The 20,694-nt window shown below is 37.4% G+C and overlaps 1 protein-coding gene across 7 annotated transcripts in view; it reads right to left on the reverse strand.

Annotated features, from left to right (window-relative positions):
- Window positions 1-2,601: 2,601 nt before the first annotated feature.
- The window catches only part of LOC135219384 (trafficking kinesin-binding protein 1-like), a 398,078-nt gene continuing 379,985 nt past the window's right edge, over window positions 2,602-20,694 (reverse strand). For all 7 annotated transcript variants that reach the window (XM_064256111.1, XM_064256112.1, XM_064256113.1 and 4 more), the window contains 4 exons: window positions 20,495-20,649; window positions 19,440-19,612; window positions 10,493-10,755; window positions 2,602-5,266 (listed from right to left, as the gene is read on the reverse strand). In XM_064256111.1, the coding sequence (XP_064112181.1) occupies window positions 4,689-5,266; window positions 10,493-10,755; window positions 19,440-19,612; window positions 20,495-20,649 (1,169 nt within the window). In that variant the 3' untranslated portion in view covers window positions 2,602-4,688. The remainder of the gene's footprint in view (window positions 5,267-10,492; window positions 10,756-19,439; window positions 19,613-20,494; window positions 20,650-20,694) is intronic.

Consider the following 20,694-nt stretch of genomic DNA (forward strand, 5'->3'; position numbering starts at 1 on the left):
CGGCACCCACTAGGATTCGCCCAAGGGTGGGAACGGAAACAGTAGGCGTTCAAGTTCAACCAATTAAGAAGAAATAGGGTGTTCTCCAGTTGAAAAGGAGGAGGAGTCTGTAATTTTTTCTAATATGAAATTGTTCTTGTGGATAAATAAAACATTAAAAAGGTTTTAATAACTTGAAAATTTTAAAATTACACACAGGATGGTGAAAACTCCCACATGTAAACAATGCCACCATTGGGTGCAAGTGTACTGTACGATACAGTCATTTCCTTTAAAAACCTTTTGGGTGGAATTTCCTCTACTTATCCTCTGCAAAAAAAAAAAATAATAATAATAATAATAATAATAAACTTCAAACTCCTCTAGCTCATCCTCCATGAAGAATTCTTCAGCTGAAAGAAGGCTTTGTGAACCGTTTCGGGTACTGGCGGATCATGCGTGTCTTCGCTTCCGTAGGCCTAAAGGGCCTAACAAACTTGGTTACGAGCTCCTGTCTCAGTGTCTTTGTCCGGCACGTTCACTATGTAATCTTTTTCATATAAATTTATTCTACGATATAAAAAGAACTGACGAAAATTCAAAATTTTGATATGAAATTACAATTTCTTAAAAAGAAATGATAAAAATTCAAAATTCAACATGAAGTGACAGTTTCTCGAAAAGTTTAGATCGAACGATTCTCTCTCTCTCTCTCTCTCTCTCTCTCTCTCTCTCTCTCTCCTCTCTCTCTCTGTTGATCACTTTTACTGTAGTACTTGGTCCATCCGCCTGTGGTGTTTGCGCATAGTAACACTGCGTCCCGAGCTTTAAATAATATCTTATTTCGAATATTAACGGCGTAATTCACATACAGTAAATTATTAAAACAATTTTCAGTTGCAAATGTACACCCAGATATCCTTTTATTTACTTAAAACTTACACAGCGTAACTATTTAAAGCCCGGACGCAGTGTTACCATGCGAAAACACCACAGGTGGATGGACAGATGGAAAAAAACAGAATAAAGTCATTTTCATCAAAACCTATTTCAACAATAGAAAAAAATTAACCTAGGAAAAAAAATCTTCATTCAGCAATGACATTATGACAGATTTCAGTTGTCGACTGCTGCCAAAATGGAAGTTGCTCCTTCCTTCGTCTTAACTTAAGGACAAGCTTTTCACTTACGAGAAAATAGGTCTTCCTCTTCGACTTCTAGGCAGATGTATACATGATGCGGATGATCAGAATACACTTCGCAGATCTGAATAATACGTATGGCGATGATGATGATACCGATCATTCATACACACTGGCTATGATGTTGACGTCACAAATGCGAGGCAAAGCCTTCCGTCTTATTGCCTGAGTAGGAAAACTCTCGCATTCCCCATTGGAGGAATAATAATTTTTTCCTCCAAGCATTCCCCCTACCCCTTCTCTCAATACCAGCAATCTTCCCCCAACCCTCCACATCTAAAACACTTGAAAAGACAATAGATTTGATACATTTTGTAGAGCGTGACTCGCAGACTTTGAACGGCTTTGCAGATACAGAAAACCTATTTTTGAGAATTAGCGACCGCATAAAAGGGGAATCGCACAATGCGAACACCATAATTCGGGACCGGACTGTAATTCTCTCGCTTTTAAATAGTGTTCCCAGGTCAAACAGTTCAAGGCAGGCAGTACGCACAAGAAGGCGAACCAATGACTTGAACCACACTCGTGTTCTCCATCCACCCACAAAATTGGCAACAGTGACTGTCCGCTGTACAATTGCCCGTCGTTGGAAAAGCTTTAGCCTTTAGTGTTGAAGAAAAATAACTTCATGTACTGCCAGTTAACATACACAATTACTGTACATTGATGAAAGTCAACGTAACTCAAAGAGAAATACTGCTTCACCTACGTTATATTTCAAAATAAAAGTTAATTTTGTGAGTTCTCACTTAATTTTTTTTCTTTCCACTTTCATGAACAACATAATAAAACTTGAAAATAATAAACATAAAATATTTATACATTTATTATTTGGGTATCCATTTCCTAGGAGTATGGATTCATCAATCCATCCAATTATACATATGTACATATTCAGCCTACAAGAAGCTGCTTGTTTTCAAAATCCGTTTAGACATTTTTATATGCTTCCTCTTGGCATTCCCAGTGAGTGTTCGTATAACAGGATTTCAATCAGCATTTTTGATGCCTCCAACGATTCTACCACCATTTTATATCTCTGTAAGGCACAGTAGGCAAGCATATGACTATATAGCCTACCTGTATTTAAACAATATTAGCAATTCTATATCATATGCAAGAATATAAATATATCTGTATTTAAAAATTTCCCAATTTCTTTGCTAGTCAAACACACGAAATATTGATGAAAAATCCAATCTTGAATTCTTGTGTAAATGGAAAGGCTGTCTTCTGTGAGTTATTATAGCAAGTATGAAAAATCAGTTGCATAGTATTCCATTTTATTTTTTGGCTATTTTTCTGATGTCAGTAATTTTTAAAAAATTTTCACCTTCTTGATCTACTTCACAGCATATATACTATTACCACTACCCCTACATGAAATTTACGAATGAAGGAATAAGGAAACAAAATATGGCCACAATTTTTTACTGTATATTTCAGCATATGAAAACTAACAGGATATTATACAAAGGGAAGGCAACCCCCTACGGATGGGATAGTACGGGAAAAGGATTGTACTATGAAATACAAAAGTTTTGTCATTAGGAAACTAAAAGATACCCTCTAATTCTCTTGACCTCCAAAAACAAAATCTACTAAACTATAAACTAAGATTGGTCAAATGTTTATGAATATAAAAATTATGTCTTGCAAATTTACATACCTTAATATGAATTCTACAATAAAGTAGATGCATGTCCACCTGTACCCCTGCCTTTTTGTACATGAAAATAAACAGCATGGTATAGCTGAGGAGAAATTTAGAAAACACAGTCCAAGTACAGTACAGTATAGGAATACAGTAATGTACAAAATAGGCTGATGTACTGGATGACTTGGATCACAAAATATTTCAGAACTAAAAATTCATAGCTTACTGCCTGTAAGTATTATGGAAAACTGCAGGCTAATTCTATGAACTGCCCTGCAAAGCTTGTTCAGCATCTGGCTGGCTTATAGGGTGGGATGAATCTGCCTTGGGAAGCCTGCTGGAACATTGTGCATAGGGTAACATGCTGCTGCTCTAAAAAAGTTAGATTACTTACTTCAACCTTATTGGGCTACACTGCAGTTATTAAACAATGTCACTGAAACATCCATTCCAATAGTCATTACAACCTATACAGTTAATCACAAGTTATTTGCAAGAAAACCATAATATGTACAGCTAACTGCAAATAAGAAAATATTACTCAAAACTGATTGCATGGCATATTTCTTGTAGTACCAACAAACCAATTTATGTGACCTATTAGCATTCAATACATAAATGAAGAGTAGCCCATTCACATTTACCTTATTGCACTCACAAAACAAAAAAGCAAGGGACACTAATGTGGTCTTCTGCTTGATCAGAGGACCTTTAGTGGAATAGAAAGCATCATACATGAGACGAAGGATCAATAATCAAAATACCAATCATACGGAAGAAAAAATATACAAATGTCAACTCATAACTAAACTTACATAAAGCATCAATCTCTGCTAAACAATAAATAAGGCGCCAATCTTTGAACTGTACACAAAAATTGAGAAAAGATTCAAGAAGGGGATTTATCAGAAGTGTGACTAGAAGACTTGGGTCTCTTGGAAAGAGACCCCTTCTGCCGCTTTTACAACCAAAGTCAACATGTACAATGACCGTTATCTTCTTGATATTAAAATGGTTTGTGCATCACAGGATCCATTCCGTAAGTGTTTAAAATATCAAAAATTCTATATGTAAATTTTATAATCTTGAATATTTCATACATTTAAGATGTACATGTCGTAACAGATGACAATGGAGTATAGAACTGTACACACTTCTATTGCACAACCAGAACAGCTGCAGAAGGCGTCAAGGCAACAAAATAGTATAGAAACTAAATCATTTGGCACGGATTTAACCAGCACAAAAAGCAAAATGAACAACTGTACATAGCTGGTATTAAATTTGTTCAAGTTTCATCTTCAATTTCGTGGTCTTTTTTTTATCACTTGAACTCAAAAGTGCTAGTACAATATCCACAAACTATGCCAGGCAACTTACTGCATATGTGAATCTCTGATAAATAAATATTAAAAATATGCAGATGCAATTGATCCCTATATCCCAACTTAAATAGTTACATAGTAACTATCATAACAAAGCTTTACCCTACAATTTATTCAGTTATTTAAGTATACAATATATAAACACCCTGATTCACTTCTTCAATTACATACTGTATATTCTCACAAAGTATTTTTACCCCATATTATTATATACCACAATCTATACTCAAACATCTGGTTCATTTACTGCAATCTAGAAGAAATAATTGATGTTGAAACAACATTACTGACAAGTAAATTGACCAACTTATTTACTAAATCATCACATACTTCTTATTGAATAACAGTAAACATCATGTATCACAAAAATCAGAACCAGTGTCAGCCAGCACCCAAAATGGAACTTAGAGAAAAAATATTCATATAAACATACAGTATATATATATATTTATGTATAAATAACTAAAGTAGTCCACCTTTACGCCCAAAAGATGTCCAGCAAACTGTGCCAACATTTTGTTCTGCCCCACTACCTCTTGGAGGTACAGTACCAAGAGATGTTGGTCTTGATCGTCCACCAACAGTTCCAAGATCTGCACGTTGACCTGGTTTGAGCTGGCTGAGCCGGTTGTCAAGATGACCTGACCCTGGATGTCCTGGGATACCCATTGGAGCCCCTGATGGAAGTGTGGGACGCCTCTCTCCTGGAGATAAAACTTTAGGTACAAACATTCCAGCTGAAGTAGTAGCAGTTGTGCTCGTTGTACATGTAGTGGTAGAAGTGGTGTCCTTGGCACTGCTCATTATAAGATTAGAAAGATGAAGAAGTGGAGAAGTAGCTGGGCGAGAAGTAACTACTCCGCCAACAGTAAGCACTTGACCTGATCCTACAAACCTGTCCACACCAATAGCCTGGACTTGCTCCACAAGATTAACTCTTGGACCAGATGGTGACTGAGGAGCCGAAGGGTCATCTTTATAAAAGGTGCGACGAAGAAGGCTGGCACCATAGTAAAAGGTTTTGGTCAAGTCCTCCAAGCCTGTAGGAAAATGAAAGCCAGCCATTATTTTTCGATGAAAACATGAGTTTATCATTTTTGGACAATTATGGATAAACTAGTCACAAGGTGCCATTATTTCAATGCACACTAAAATTATAATATTTGCTAATTACTTCTTGGTTACCAGTAATCAGCTCACAAGTTTCACCGACAGGCCTTTAACTTCCTACATGAAAACACTCGAGATATGCTAAATATTCATATAGTACTTCAATTTTAGATAAATCTACAATTCAATTTAGGAAATATTTTAAGCATGACTGTTTATTCTAGTTGATTAGTCATAAAAGGTATTTTAAGTAAATCACTGAGCCAAAAATCTCAGCAGTTCTCGTAGGGTTGTCTCTCCATAACAGAATCACAAAAAATCAATTAAATGAACAAATTATGTAATAGTGCTTCATAAAAATAGTTGTAAATAGATTGACTCTGTTGAAGATCCTTTAGAACATTAGGGTCCAAATTTCTATATAGGTCACATGATCTATTACAATATGGTACTAAACAAGAACGACTTTAGCCAAGCCTTATCAACAGTCAATTTAGGAAATATTTAAGCATGACTGTTTATTCTAGTTGATTAGTCATAAAAGGTATTTTAAGTAAATCACTGAGCCAAAAATCTCAGCAGTTCTCGTAGGGTTGTCTCTCCATAACAGAATCACAAAAAATCAATTAAATGAACAAATTATGTAATAGTGCTTCATAAAAATAGTTGTAAATAGATTGACTCTGTTGAAGATCCTTTAGAACATTAGGGTCCAAATTTCTATATAGGTCACATGATCTATTACCAATATGTACTAAACAAGAACAGACTTTAGCCAAGCTTATCCAACAGTCAATTAAAGAACTAATAACTGTACCATTTTCCTGATCACATATCCATATTAAAATTTTAACATGTTGAAAAAACTTGACTTCTACCTTTTTAAGGTCAAAATTATTAATGGATTTGCATTCATTATTATTTAAAACCTTAAAAAATCTATTATCAACGGTCAGACTTGCTAGTGAATTAGTATTTTGGGGAAGGTTTTCAGACACAATGCATGTACTCCCACCATCAAATGGTAAAACAGACCTGAATTGGTACATAAAAAATGACAATACAGTACTAGTTGGATTTACCGAATGAGGGGAAATGAAGTAGGTGAAAAATGATAGTTAAAGAATTATGTGAAAAACCACTACAAACAATGAAAAAGGGTCAGAAATGTTACATCAAAAAGTGGAAGGTAGAAACTGCTGAAAGGATGAATGCAAAAGGTAGCAGAGGTAATATACAATGACTATTGGAAGGTATGTATAAAAGGAGAGGCAGGGAAGAGGGTAAAAAGGTATACAAGAAGAAGAGGGAGGCTATTGAAAGGGCAAAAATGGGGATGTGGGAAATATGGATTCAGTCTAGACACAACAATGGAAGTGAATAATATTTAGAATAAGTATTAAAAATAAGGTATGCTGACAATGAAAAAAGTACTGGGAAGATGGAAAAAAAAGAAAAAGTTCCAAGATCAACAGGAATTTCTAGTGATTTGCAAAAAGCAGTTGAAGAACCAGTCACTAGGACATATGGAACCCTGACAGGAAGATTTGGAGCAGCAATACACTAATACAAAAACAAAAATGGGAGACACCAAAGAGTGAAAAACAAATAACCACAGAGGTGGTTTGCTGGAGGAAAGGCTGGTAAAATTTAGACATGGCTAAAAAAAAAAACAATCTTGTCTTAATAATGAAGCAACAACAGAAGTACTAGTACATTTTGAAAAGAGATTATTCCATACAGTATTCAAGAATCTTGAGAAGGCATTAGACAGAGCAGGTACCAGAAAGACATATATCCAGGATGTGACCATAACATAACAATAACTATAGAACAAACTAGAATGAAGATTGTAACAGGTATATCAGAATAGTGATATAAACATTGGTGTATCAAAGCACAGTCCTTGATAATTTATCATAGTAGTGGAAGAAGCTACAAATAAGTGCCAAAAACTGCAGTGTGGACTGATGTAGTATTAACAGCTTATTAAAAGGAAAAGTCACAGTGGTGTTTCACTGATTTAAAGTGGAATGGCGAGTAGTAGTTGACTGAAAATAAATGTTAGCAAAGCAAACTTTATGGTAATTGGACAGGATGCAAATGAAAAAAGTGCCATGAGAAAAGCAGCGATGATGATTCCATGAGAGGTATGGTATAAACATAATATATACAGTAGCATATGGATTGGGTATTTGAAAGTAACATACTAATCACAATAATTGTTCAGGATTATAAATGTAATAAAGGGATTTTGATACCTGGAGTGTATAGTGAGAGCAAATAAGAAGAGGGAGGAGCACCACCATGCTGTTTCAAGGGCATGCCTTACAAGAGATGGGACATTTTTGTTACCCTGTGGACATACTAAACTGTGAAGCATGTACTGGTAGAGCAACAAAAAAAAAAAAAAACAGCAATAGCCTGGATAAAGTGGGAAGCAACTGTTAAGTGACTGGCATATAACAGTACCCATTAGTGGAGAGAGCAAGATCTTCGAATGTGTGTGTATAAAGCCTGTACTCTTTGTTAGCTAGTAGCTATAAAAGATAGTTTAATCAGAACACTGACCTAAAAATTTCATAGAGCTGGCCAAAAGTGTTTGTTCTGGACAAAAGGAATAACATTAATTATGATGTTACCTAGTAAAGTAAAAATTCATAAATCATTATGTAACTGAATACACTTAAAATTTTTTATGTTCTGACAAACTTTTTTAGAAATCTGTGTGCAGTACATACTATACTCCTCATTCACTGTGAGTAGAAATTTCAGCCTTCCTCCAAAATATATTTCACTGTTAAAATTGAACTGTCTCTTCTACAGCTAGGAACTGTGTATTACACAGTGTGCTCAATCCTCAGACAGGAAAAAAATTTCTTTCACTTGGTACAGATGACTCCAATAAGCCTATCATGGGTTTAATTTGTTTTAATAGGCTTATTACATATTTGATATTCATACTTATAAAAATCTAATAAACGAAAGCAATGAAAAGGGATACGTAATATACAATATCTGCCTCTCAAAGCAAATATAACTGACATACTAGCTCAATGTAAGGTATAGACAATTGTGCTGATGAAGGCTAGGCTATCTGATGTGCACACAACCAAATTTCACAAAAAATACTGTATTATCATTACCAGGAAACTAGGGATGGTTGTATAACTACAATTAAGAACCTAACAACAAGGTTACTACTGCAAAGGTACATTTTCAGGATGTGTAAGGACATGTATCCTTAAACCTCTCTACTAAAATGTGACAGTAGACCACACTGATGAGAAACAATTTTTTTTTTTTACAAAGATTCCTAAAATTATAGCTTCACATCTTATCACTATTCAAAAATACAATCGCTAAACTGTACTGCCTTTATTTGTAGCTAAGGATGATGATATGAAAATAAAACAGCTAAAAAACTAAACCTAAGAAAAACTATATCTGATGTTAGGGACTAAATAATACAAGAGCTCCCTCTAGCAAAAGTGATCCTAATTTCTTTCATTTGATAAATGACTTAATTCTCAGCTAACACACAATGCATAGCATTACAGAATTATTACATACTATAGATCCATACATTACAATACAGAAAATAAACTTACCTAAAAAGAAACTATTGATGTAGTAAATACTATGTTGAATTTATCATATTGGTAAGATAACTATAGATTACATCATTCAAAGTACCCTGAAACCTGGATTGTAGTAACTTGCTATAACTACTATTTAAAACGAAGTGTAGTATCTCCAGGGTGACCAGATTTTGAAAACTGAAATACGGGATACTTAAATTGAAGAGGTAGTTGAACAATATAGACAAAACTTATGCGAAGTTAAGCATGCAGTGATGCAGTCAAAGTCCTTCTCAGCCTTCTTTAATGACTTTTCGTTTGTTTTAAAGTGCATTCATTGTAGATTTTGTTACAAACAGCTGTCCATTACATGTGTCAAAGCATTAGAATATTGCAATCAAGCATGTTTTGCAGCTTTGAAGGATATTAATAACAAAAGGGACTTGCCATAATATATTGAATAAATTGCAGACAAAATACATTTGATGAAAACCTTTCAATAATCCTTTTAAAATTACTTTCCTCATTGTTGTTAAGTTATTTTACATTTGTCATATTTTGCACTAGATCCAACTGCTCTCAAGAGATGGTGTTTGGTTTGAGCATATGTGATGAACTCCGAACAGGACAGTGTGAAATTGCACTTTATCTGACTTGATCAGCTCTACACTGCACCGGTTCCTACGCCCACCCCATCGTTGGCCCATCAGAGAGAACACTCGCTCCACTTGAGCGTTTGAAGGGGGAATGCTCAGTAAAAATTTCGCTAGTTTGTTGTATTTTTTTTTTTTTTTTATTGAAAATACGGGACAAAAGGCATCCCAGGGAGGGTCGATACGGGACACAGGACAAATGTCATAAATACCGGACAATCCCGTCAAATACGGGACGTCTGGTCACCCTGAGTATCTCGCAGTAACTGCTGCTGTGTAGTAACTCACAGTAACTGCTAGTTGAAACAGCAATCAGCTTTTGATAAATCATATTATGAGAAACTTTGTCAAAGATATGAACTACTTTAAATTTTTCCACATTAAAACTGTTTCTGTATCAAACAGAGAGAGAGAGAGAGAGAGAGAGAGAGAGAGAGAGAGAGAGAGAGAGAGAGAGAGAGAGAGAGAGAGAGAGAGAGAGAGAATTATATAAAAAAGTACCCAAATCTGTGTAAAATGTTTAAATTTTGAAATATTTAGCTATAAAGCACACAGCAGCATCTGACTTCAGCATTAGATAGGATGCATAGAAAACTATATTGTAAGAATCCTAAAGCAGCTTGGCATGTTGGTCATCTTACAAAACACATGCAATAAAATCATATTCCTCTGCAACTAAAAAAAATTGTCATATACAATCCTGATGCACAGTACTCATTTGTACTACAATCTACTAAAGTTTCATCATTTATCTTTAAAGCTTTACATGTTATCTATAAAAAAATACTATACTTTCCCATCTAGTGAGTCAGTACAGGCTTAAGAAACTTCTTAAACAGAAAACTTAACAAAATTACAGTATATACTCTATTGCATAAAGATGCTATAGAATTTTATTAAACAACAATAATCAACCACTTACCAGGCAGTTTGTATCCCTCAGGTTCAGGTGATCCAGGTTTTGAATTAGTAGGCGTGTTGGCAGGAGTGGCAGTAGGGGAATATCCACTTTGTTGATGCATGCCCCTTTCATTCAGAACCTTGGCCAGGCCAGTATTTGTAGAGAAAGTGGCCGTAGATCCACGGCGTGATGGTGGGCAAGATGGAGCTCTGATTGGAGTGCTTGGGGTTGTGGTAGGATGTGTTGTTGGTGCGGGCAAGACACTAACTTGTGCTTGTTGGAGGCTGCTCAAAAGAAAGGGAAATATTTAGAAACTTTTTTCAATAATAATAATAATAATAATGAACCGAACAAAAAACTTCTTTCAGTTTTCTTCGAAGATTGAAAAAGAAAACCCACAAATTCAATTGTAACTTGTTTACTTCTAAGTATTTACATTTAGTACTCCACACTCGAGTACTTTCAGGCCTTCTGTGGCCCATTCTCAAGAGATGTTGGGATGTTAGCCTGGGTCAAGGCCCAGCAGTCTTCTGGAACTTCTTCTCGTTGTGCTGTCATTTATGCAAAATGACAGCACAACGAGAAGAAGTTCCAGAAGACTGCTGGGCCTTGACCCAGGCTAACATCCAACATCTCTTGAGAATGGGCCACAGAAGGGCCTGAAAGTACTCGAGTGTGGAGTAAAACTAAATGTAAATACTTAGAAGTAAACAAGTTACAAATGAATTTGTGGGTTTCTTTTCAAATAATAATAATAATAATAATAATAATAATAATAATAATAATAATGACACACGAAGAAACACCGACGAACAGTAACAGAGAGGACGGACACACGAAGAAACACCGACGAAGTAACAGTACAGACGAGACAGAATGGGTAGAAAAAGATTAGACAATGGATGGAGCCAGATACAGAGAGAATAAAGATCCCCTCCATGAAAGCCTACAACACCAAGAAATTAAGGGAGAAAACAAGTTGAGGTCAATGAAATAATGGGCATAATACACACCACCAGTATCACAGAAACAAATACTGGGACAATATGCAGGAGCAAGATTAGTAGCAGAACTGATTTTGTGGGGATTCGAACACCAACACCAGCCAGCACAACCAACCCAACAGAAACCAAAACAGCAACCTCCTTGGAAAAGGCGCTGGAAAAAGCAAATCATGGTGATGAGATCTGACTTGAGTAAACTGAAAGAGATGCAGAAAAAAAAGGAAAAAAAAGGCTAAGAAGAACAAGAAAACAAGGGAGGAACTCTACGAGAAATACAAAGTACAAGAGAGGGGAGGGGGACTAACCAACACAATAGAAGATGTAAAACAGAGGCTTAAGGCCAAAGCACATAAGATCAACGGTACATGAACAGGAATAAGGGATACCAACAGAACAAACTATTCGCAACCAACCAGAAAAGACTATACAGCCAACTAAGGGGGAAGACAACCACCCAGAAATTCCTGAAGCCGAACCAAGTAAGAGACTATGGGGAAAACATATGGAGCAATCCGGTACACACAACAAACATGCAAACATGGCTCCAGGAAGTCAAGAAGAAGAAACAGGGAGAATAAAACAAAGATTCACAGAGATCACGGACAGACACAGTCAGACACCAAATAAAGAAAATGCCAAACTGGAAAGCCCAGGTCCCGATGAAGTCCATGGATATTGGCTCAAAAACTTCAAGGCCCTACACCCACGAATAGCAGAACAAACTCCAGCATTGTATCTCAAATCACCAAGCACCCAAATGGATGACCACAGGAAGAACATCCTTAGTACAAAAAGACAAGAGTAAGGGAAATATAGCCAGTAACTACAGGCCTATCACCTGTCTACCAATAATGTGGAAGTTACTAACAGGTATCATCAGTGAAAGGCTATACAACTACCTAGAGGAGACAAACACCATCCCCCACCAACAGAAAGGCTGCAGAAGAAGTGTAGGGGGCGCAAAAGACCAGCTCATGATAAACAAAATGGTAATGAAGAACAGTAGGAGAAGGAAAACCAACCTAAGCATGGCATGGATAGACTATAAGAAAGCCTTCGACATGATACCACACACATGGCTAATAGAATGCCTGAAAATATATGGGGCAGAGGAAAACACCATCAGCTTCCTCAAAAAATACAATGCGCAACTGGAATACAATACTTACAAGCTCTGGAATAAGACTAGCAGAGGTTAATATCAGGAGAGGGATCTTCCAGGGCGACTCACTGTCCCCACTACTCTTCGTAGTAGCCATGATTCCCATGACAAAAGTACTACAGAAGATGGATGCCGGGTACCAACTCAAGAAAAGAGGCAACAGAATCAAACCATCTGATGTCATGGACGACATCAAGCTGTATGGATGGTAAGAGCATCAAGGAAATAGATACCCTAATCTAGACTGTAAGGATTGTATCTGGGGACATCAGGATGGAGTTTGGAATAGAAAAATGCGCCTTAGTCAACATACAAAAAGGCAAAGTAACGAGAACTGAAGGGATAAAGCTACCCAGATGGGAGCAACATCAAACACATAGATGAGACAGGATACAAATACTGGGAATAATGGAAGGAGGGGATATAAAACACCAAGAGATGAAGGACACGATCAGGAAAGAATATATGTAGAGACTCAAGGCGATACTCAAGTCAAAACTCAACGGCGGAAATATGATAAAAGCCATAAACACATGGCGCAGTGCCAGTAATCAGATACAGCGCAGGAATAGTGGAATGTGGTTGACCCGAAGGCAAACTCCGCAGCATATGATCAGAAGAGGAAAACCAGGAAACATATGACAATACACAAAGCACTACACCCAAGAGCAAATACGGACAGACTATACATAACACGAAAGGAAGGAGGGAGAGGACTACTAAGTATAGAGGACTGCGTAAACATCGAGAACAGAGCACTGGGGCAATATCTGAAAACCAGTGAAGACGAGTGGCTAAAGAGTGCATGGGAAGAAGGACTGATAAAAGTAGATGAAGACCCAGAAATATACAGAGACAGGAGAATGACAAACAGAACAGAGGACTGGCACAACAAACCAATGTACGGACAATACATGAGACAGACTAAAGAACTAGCCAGCGATGACAATTGGCAATGGCTACAAGAGGGGAGAGCTAAAGAAGGAAACTGAAGGTATGATAAACAGCGGCACAAGATCAGGCCCTAAGAACCAGATATGTTCAACGAACGATAGACGGAAATAACATCTCTGCCATATGTAGGAAGTGCAATACGATAAATGAAACCATAAACCACATAGCAAGCAAATGCCCGGCACTTGCACAGAACCAGTACAAAAAAAGGCATGATTCAGTAGCAAAAGCCCTCCACTGGAGCCTGTGCGAGAAACATCAGCTACCTTGCAGTAATAAGTGGTACGAGCACCAACCTGAAGGAGTGATAGAAAACGATCAGGCAAAGATCCTCTGGGACTATGGTATCAGAAAGATAGGGTGATACGTGCAAAGAGACCAGACGTGACGTTGATTGACAAAGTCAAGAAGAAAGTATCACTCATTGATGTCGCAATACCATGGGACACCAGAGTTGAAGAGAAAGAGAGGGAAAAAAATGGATAAGTATCAAGATCTGAAAATAGAAAAAATAAGGAAGGATATGGGATATGCCAGTGGAAATTGTACCCATAATCATAGGAGCACTAAGCACGATCCCAAGATCCCTGAAAAGGAATCTAGAAAAACTAGAGGCTGAAGTAGCTCCAGGATTCATGCAGAAGAGTGTGATCCTAGAAACGGCGCACATACTAAGAAAAGGGATGGACTCCTAAGGAGGCAGGATGCAACCCGGAACCCCACACTATAAATACCACCCAGTCGAATTGGAGGACTGTGATAGAGCAAAAAAAAAAAAAAAAAAAATAATAATAATAATAATAATAATAATCAATAATAATAATAATAATAATAATAATAATAATAATAATAATAATAATAATAATAATAATAATAATAATAATAATAATAATACAACTCAAGAAAGAGGCAACAGAATCAAACCATCTGATGTTCAGGACGACATCAAGCTGTATGGTAAGAGCATCAAGGAAATAGATACCCTAATCCAGACTGTAAAGGATTGTATCTGGAGACATCAGGATGGAGTTTGGAATAGAAAAATGCGCCTTAGTCAACATACAAAAAGGCAAAGTAACGAGAAACTGAAGGGATAAAGCTCCCAGATGGGAGCAACATCAAACCACATAGATGAGATGGGATACAAATACCTGGGAATAATGGAAGGAGGGGATATAAAAACACCAAGAGATGAAGGACACGATCAGGAAAGATATATGCAGAGACTCAAGGCGATACTCAAGTCAAAACTCAACGGCGGAAATATGATAAAAGCCAATAAACACATGGGCAGTGCCAGTAATCAGATACAGCGCAGGAATAGTGGAATGGACGAAGGCAGAACTCCGCAGCATAGATCAGAAAACCAGGAAACATATGACAATACACAAAGCACTACACCCAAGAGCAAATACGGACAGACTATAACATAACACGAAAGGAAGGAGGGAGAGGACTACTAAGTATAGAGGACTGCGTCAACATCAAAAAACAGAGCACTGGGGCAATATCTGAAAATCAGTGAAGACGAGTGGCTAAAGAGTGCATGGGAAGAAGGACTAATAAAATAAAAGTAGACAAAGACCAAGAAATATACAGAGACAGGAGAAAGACAGACAGAACAGAGGACTGGCACAACAAACCAATGCACGGACAATACATGAGACAGACTAAAGAACTAGCCAGCGATGACAATTGGCAATGGCTACAGAGGGGAGAGCTACAGAAGGAAACTGAAGGAATGATAAACAGCGGCACAAGATCAGGCCCTAAGAACCAGATATTTGTTCAAAGAACGATAGACGGAAATAACATCTCTCCCATATGTAGGAAGTGCAATACAAAAATGAAACCATAAACCACATAGCAAGTGAATGCCGGCACTTGCACAGAACCAGTACAAAAAGAGGCATGATTCAGTCGGCAAAAAAGCCCCTCCACTGGCGAGCCTCCTTTTGTGCAAGAAACATCAGCTACCTTGCAGTAATAAGTGGTACGAGCACCAACCTGAGGGAGTGATAGAAAACGATCAGGCAAAGATCCCCTGGGGACTATGGTATCAGAACGGATAGGGGTGATACGTGCAAACAGACCAGACGTGACGTTGATTGACAAAGTCAAGAAGAAAGTATCACTCATTGATGTCGCAATACCATGGGACACCAGAGTTGAAGAGAAAGAGAGGGGAAAAAATGGATAAGTATCAAGATCTGAAAATAGAAATAAGAAGGATATGGGATATGCCAGTGGAAATCGTACCCATAATCATAATCATAGGAGCACAGGCACGATCCCAAGATCCCTGAAAAGGAATCTAGAAAAACTAGAGGCTGAAGTAGCTCCAGGACTCATGCAGAAGAGTGTAATCCTAAAAACGGCACACATAGTAAGAAAAGTGATGGACTCCTAAGGAGGCAGGATGCAACCCGGAACCCCACACTATAAATACCACCAGTCGAAATGGAGGACTGTGATAGGAGTATAATCTTAATAATAATAATAATAATATAATAATAATAATAATAATAAAATAATAATAGGCGCCTGGAAAAGCAAATCATGGTGATGAGAATCTGACCTAGAGTAAACTGAAAGAGATGGCAGAAAAAAGGCTAAGCAGCAAGGAAACAAGGGAGGAACTCTACGAGAAATACAAAGTACAAGAGAGGGGATTAAACCAACACAATAGAAGATGTAAAACAGAGGCTTAAGGCCAAAGCACATAAGATCCAACGGTACATGAACAGGAATAAGGGATACCAACAGAACAAACTATTCGGAACCAACCAGAAAAGACTATACAGCCAACTAAGAGGGGAAGACAACCACCAAGAAATTCCAGAAGCCAAACCAAGTAAGAGACTCTGGGAAAACATCTGGAGCAATCCGGTATCACACAACAAACATGCAACATGGCTCCAGGAAATCAAGGAAGAAGAAACATGGGAGAATAAAACAAAAAGATTCACAGAGATCACGACAGACACAGTCAGACACCAAAAACTAAAGAAAAAATGCCCAACTGGAAAGCCCCAGGTCCCCGATGAAGTCCATGGATACTGGCTCAAAAACTTTCAAGGCCCTACACCGCGAATAGCAGAAACTACTCCAGCATTGTATCTCAAATCGCCATGCACCCAAATGGATGACCATAGGAAGAACATCCTTGGTACAAAAAGACAAGAGTAAGGGAAATATAGCAGTAATACAGGCCTATCACCTGCCTACCAATGATGTGGAAGTTACTAAACAGGTATCATCAGTGAAAGGCTATACAATTACCTCGAGGAGACAAACACCATCCCCCACCACGAAAGGCTGCAGAAGGAACTGTAGGGGCACAAAAGACCAGCTCCTGATAGGACAAAATGGTAATGAAGAACAGTAGAAGAAGGAAAACCAACCTAAGCATGGCATGGATAGACTATAAGAAAGCCTTCGACATGATACCACACACATGGCTAATACATAGAATGTCTGAAAATATATGGGGCAGAGGAAAACACCATCAGCTTCCTCAAAAATACAATGCACAACTGGAATACAATACTTACAAGCTCTGGAATAAGACAAGCAGAGGTTAATATCAGGAGAGGGATCTTCCAGGGCGACTCACTGTCCCCACTACTCTTCGTAGTAGTCATGATTCCCATGACAAAAGTACTACAGAAGATGGATGCCGGGTACCAACTCAAGAAAGAGGCAACAGAATCAACCATCTGATGTTCATGGACGACATCAAGCTTGTATGGTATGAGCATCAAGGAAATAAGAATATTAATCCAGATGTAAGGATTGTATCTGGGGACATCAGGATGGAGTTTGGAATAGAAAAATGCCCTTAGTCAACATACAAAAAGGCAAAGTAACAAGAACTGAAGGGATAAAGCTACCAGATGGGAGCAACATCAAACACATAGATGAGACTGGATACAAATACCTGGGAATCATTGAAGGAGGGGATATAAAACACCAAGAGATGAAGGACACGATCAGGAAAGAATATATGCAGACTCAAGGCGATACTCAAGTCAAAACTCAACGCCGGAAATATGATAAAAGCCATAAACACATGGGCAGTGCCAGTAATCAGATACAGCACAGGAATAGTGGAATGGACGAAGGCAGAACTCCGCAGCATAGATCAGAAAACCAGGAAACATATGACAATACACAAAGCACTACACCCAAGAGCAAATACGGACAGACTATACATAACACGAAAAGAAGGAGGGAGAGGACTACTAAGTATAGAGGAACTGCGTCAACATCAAGAACAGAGCACTGGGGCAATATCTGAAAACCAGTGAAGACGAGTGGCTAAAGAGTGCATGGGAAGAAGGACTAATAAAAGTAGACTAAGACCCAGAAATATACAGAGACAGGAGAATGACAGACAGAACAGAGGACATGGCACAACAAGCCAATGCACGGACAATACATGAGACAGACTAAAGAACTAGCCAGCGATGACAATTGACAATGGCTACAGAGGGGAGAGCTAAAGAAGGAAACTGAAGGAATGATAACAGCGGCACAAGATCAGGCCCTAAGAACCAGATATGTTCAAAGAACGATAGACGAAAATAACATCTCTTCCATATGTAGGAAGTGCAATACAAAAAATGAAACCATAAACCACATAGCAAGTGAATGCCCGGCACTTGCACAGAACCAGTACAAAAAGAGGCATGATTCAGTAGCACAGCCCTCCACTGGAGCCTGTGCAAGAACATCAGCTACCTTGCAGTAATAAGTGGTACGAGCAACAACCTGAGGGAGTGATAGAAAACGATCAGGTAAAGATCCTCTGGACTATTTTTTGTGTTTTCTTTATCCCAGAACGAAGAGGGCGTGATACGTGCAAATAGACCACGGACGTGACGTTGATTGACAAAGTCAAGAAGAAAGTATCACTCATTGATGTTGCAATACCATGGGACACCAGAGTTGAAGAGAAAAGGAGAACAAATGGATAAGTACTCCAGAATATGAAAATAGAAATAAGAAGAATATGGATAGGCCAGTGGAAAATCGTACCCATAATCATAGGAGCACTAGGCACGATCCCAGATCCCTGAAAAGGAATCTAGAAAAACTAAACGCTGAAGAGCTCCAGACTCATGCAGAAGAGTGTGATCCCTAGAAACGGCACACATAGTAAGAAAAGTGATGGACTCCTAAGGAGGCAGAATGCAACCCGGAACCCACACTATAAATACCACCCAGTCGAATTGGAGGACTGTGATAGAGGAAAAAAAGAAAAAAAAGAATAATATTTTGGCAAAAGACCCTCTTTTAGGCAAATTCTTTTTATAATAATAATAATAATAATAATAATAATAATAATAATAATAATAAAATAATAATAATAATAATAATGAAGATGAAGATGTTTTTAATTTTGAAGCCAGCTTTGTGTTCTTAAAACTCTATACATGTAATTATTACCAAGACAATATATCAGAAAACAAGAAATGATAGTACAAAGGTGATTAGGCACATCTTAATTCTTCATTTTATTATTAACAATATACGTATTAGAAAACAAGAAATGATAGTACAAAGGTGATTAGACATATTTCGATTCTTCATTTTATTATTAAAGAGAATTTGGTCTTAACTGATAAGGAAATTATTGTATGTGGGGGTACGACAAATGTTACTGTTATTTTTTTTTAATATGGCATACAAAGCACCCTTTACTAAAATCATAAGGCATCACAGCAGCAAACACAAAAGTAATAGAATGTGTTATACTGAAGCCATACAAAAACACCTCCTTCACACTCACACACACACAATCATATACTTTTGAACAGACAAGCGAATAACAGTCTTCTTGTACCTGCGGGTTGAAATGGTTTGATCATCTGGATGCAGAATGGTAGAGTTGGTGTAAGTGAAGACTCCTGAAGTGCTCATGAATCTTTTTCCAGGGTTCTCTTCTTCAGGTTCATCTTCTTCAAGGTCTGACATTGAATATACATCCAATTTCAACTGTTCAATGCCAGCACCACCCTAAAAGCATAAAAGATAACACCATTATATCAAATCCATCTTTCCCAGGATAATACATTATACTTATTATTTATCAGTGTTCAACAATATGGAGTCATATTACAAAGTCAATTAATAACTGTTACTCACTACAGGCTTTCCTGCATTATCACTAATACTATACTAAAAAATCAGATGAATAGGCACTTAGTTTTGACATTTATATTTTAAAAGAAATTGTGTTGTTTTCATCTCAAGATGATGAGTCATACTAGTTTTTAATTTGCACTTCAGAATGTTATGAGAGGATCTACAGTACAGTACATATAAATTAGTAAGTATATACAGTATTTGAAATAGTATAGATATACAATATGTATAAATTATGTTTACTTATTAAAAATTAAAGTATCAACACTGAAAGACTGAAAGATCATTCCTAGACAAGAGCAAAGCAAACTTTAGTACTACAGTATATTTGATACTACTGTATTAACTGAGGAGCTGCATGAAGCCATTGGGTCACATTCTCTTCTATCATCAAGACTTGTCAGAAGGTTACCAAGCAATGAAGCTTGGGTAAAATTGAAGCTGTAAAGTATCTTCAGTAATGTCTGAATGAGCCACACAAGATGCACTGCAAGTTGTAATCTTTCCCCTTCTGGGGCAAAAGTTTTTCAAATATAGTATGAAGTTGCTATATCTAAATAGGATGACTTCAGGGTAGCAAGCTACATTAACAACCTACATATAAGAAAACCGAAACTGGCATAACCCATCATAAAAAAGGTATCCACACATTTTAGCAGATCCATTGACAAAGACCAAAAACAACAGCTACAACACAAAAATTTTAGAAGATTAAAGAATGAATATGAAATACATTAAAATACATTACTGTACCTTGATAGCCACCCCCTCCCTCTCCTCCAACAATCCTGCGAGATTAGGAGTAGCTAAACGGGACCACTGACTAAGAGTAAGAGATCCCTCTATGGGCTTCACAATCTGCAATTTCTGAGGGAATTTCCAGTCATTCACACCAGATTTGCCACTTCCTGAAACCACAAACACAAGTGGAAAGTCAATAAACATGTTGGGAT

The sequence above is a fragment of the Macrobrachium nipponense genome, chromosome 1, assembly GCF_015104395.2.
Source record: "Macrobrachium nipponense isolate FS-2020 chromosome 1, ASM1510439v2, whole genome shotgun sequence".
NCBI lineage: Eukaryota > Metazoa > Arthropoda > Malacostraca > Decapoda > Palaemonidae > Macrobrachium > Macrobrachium nipponense.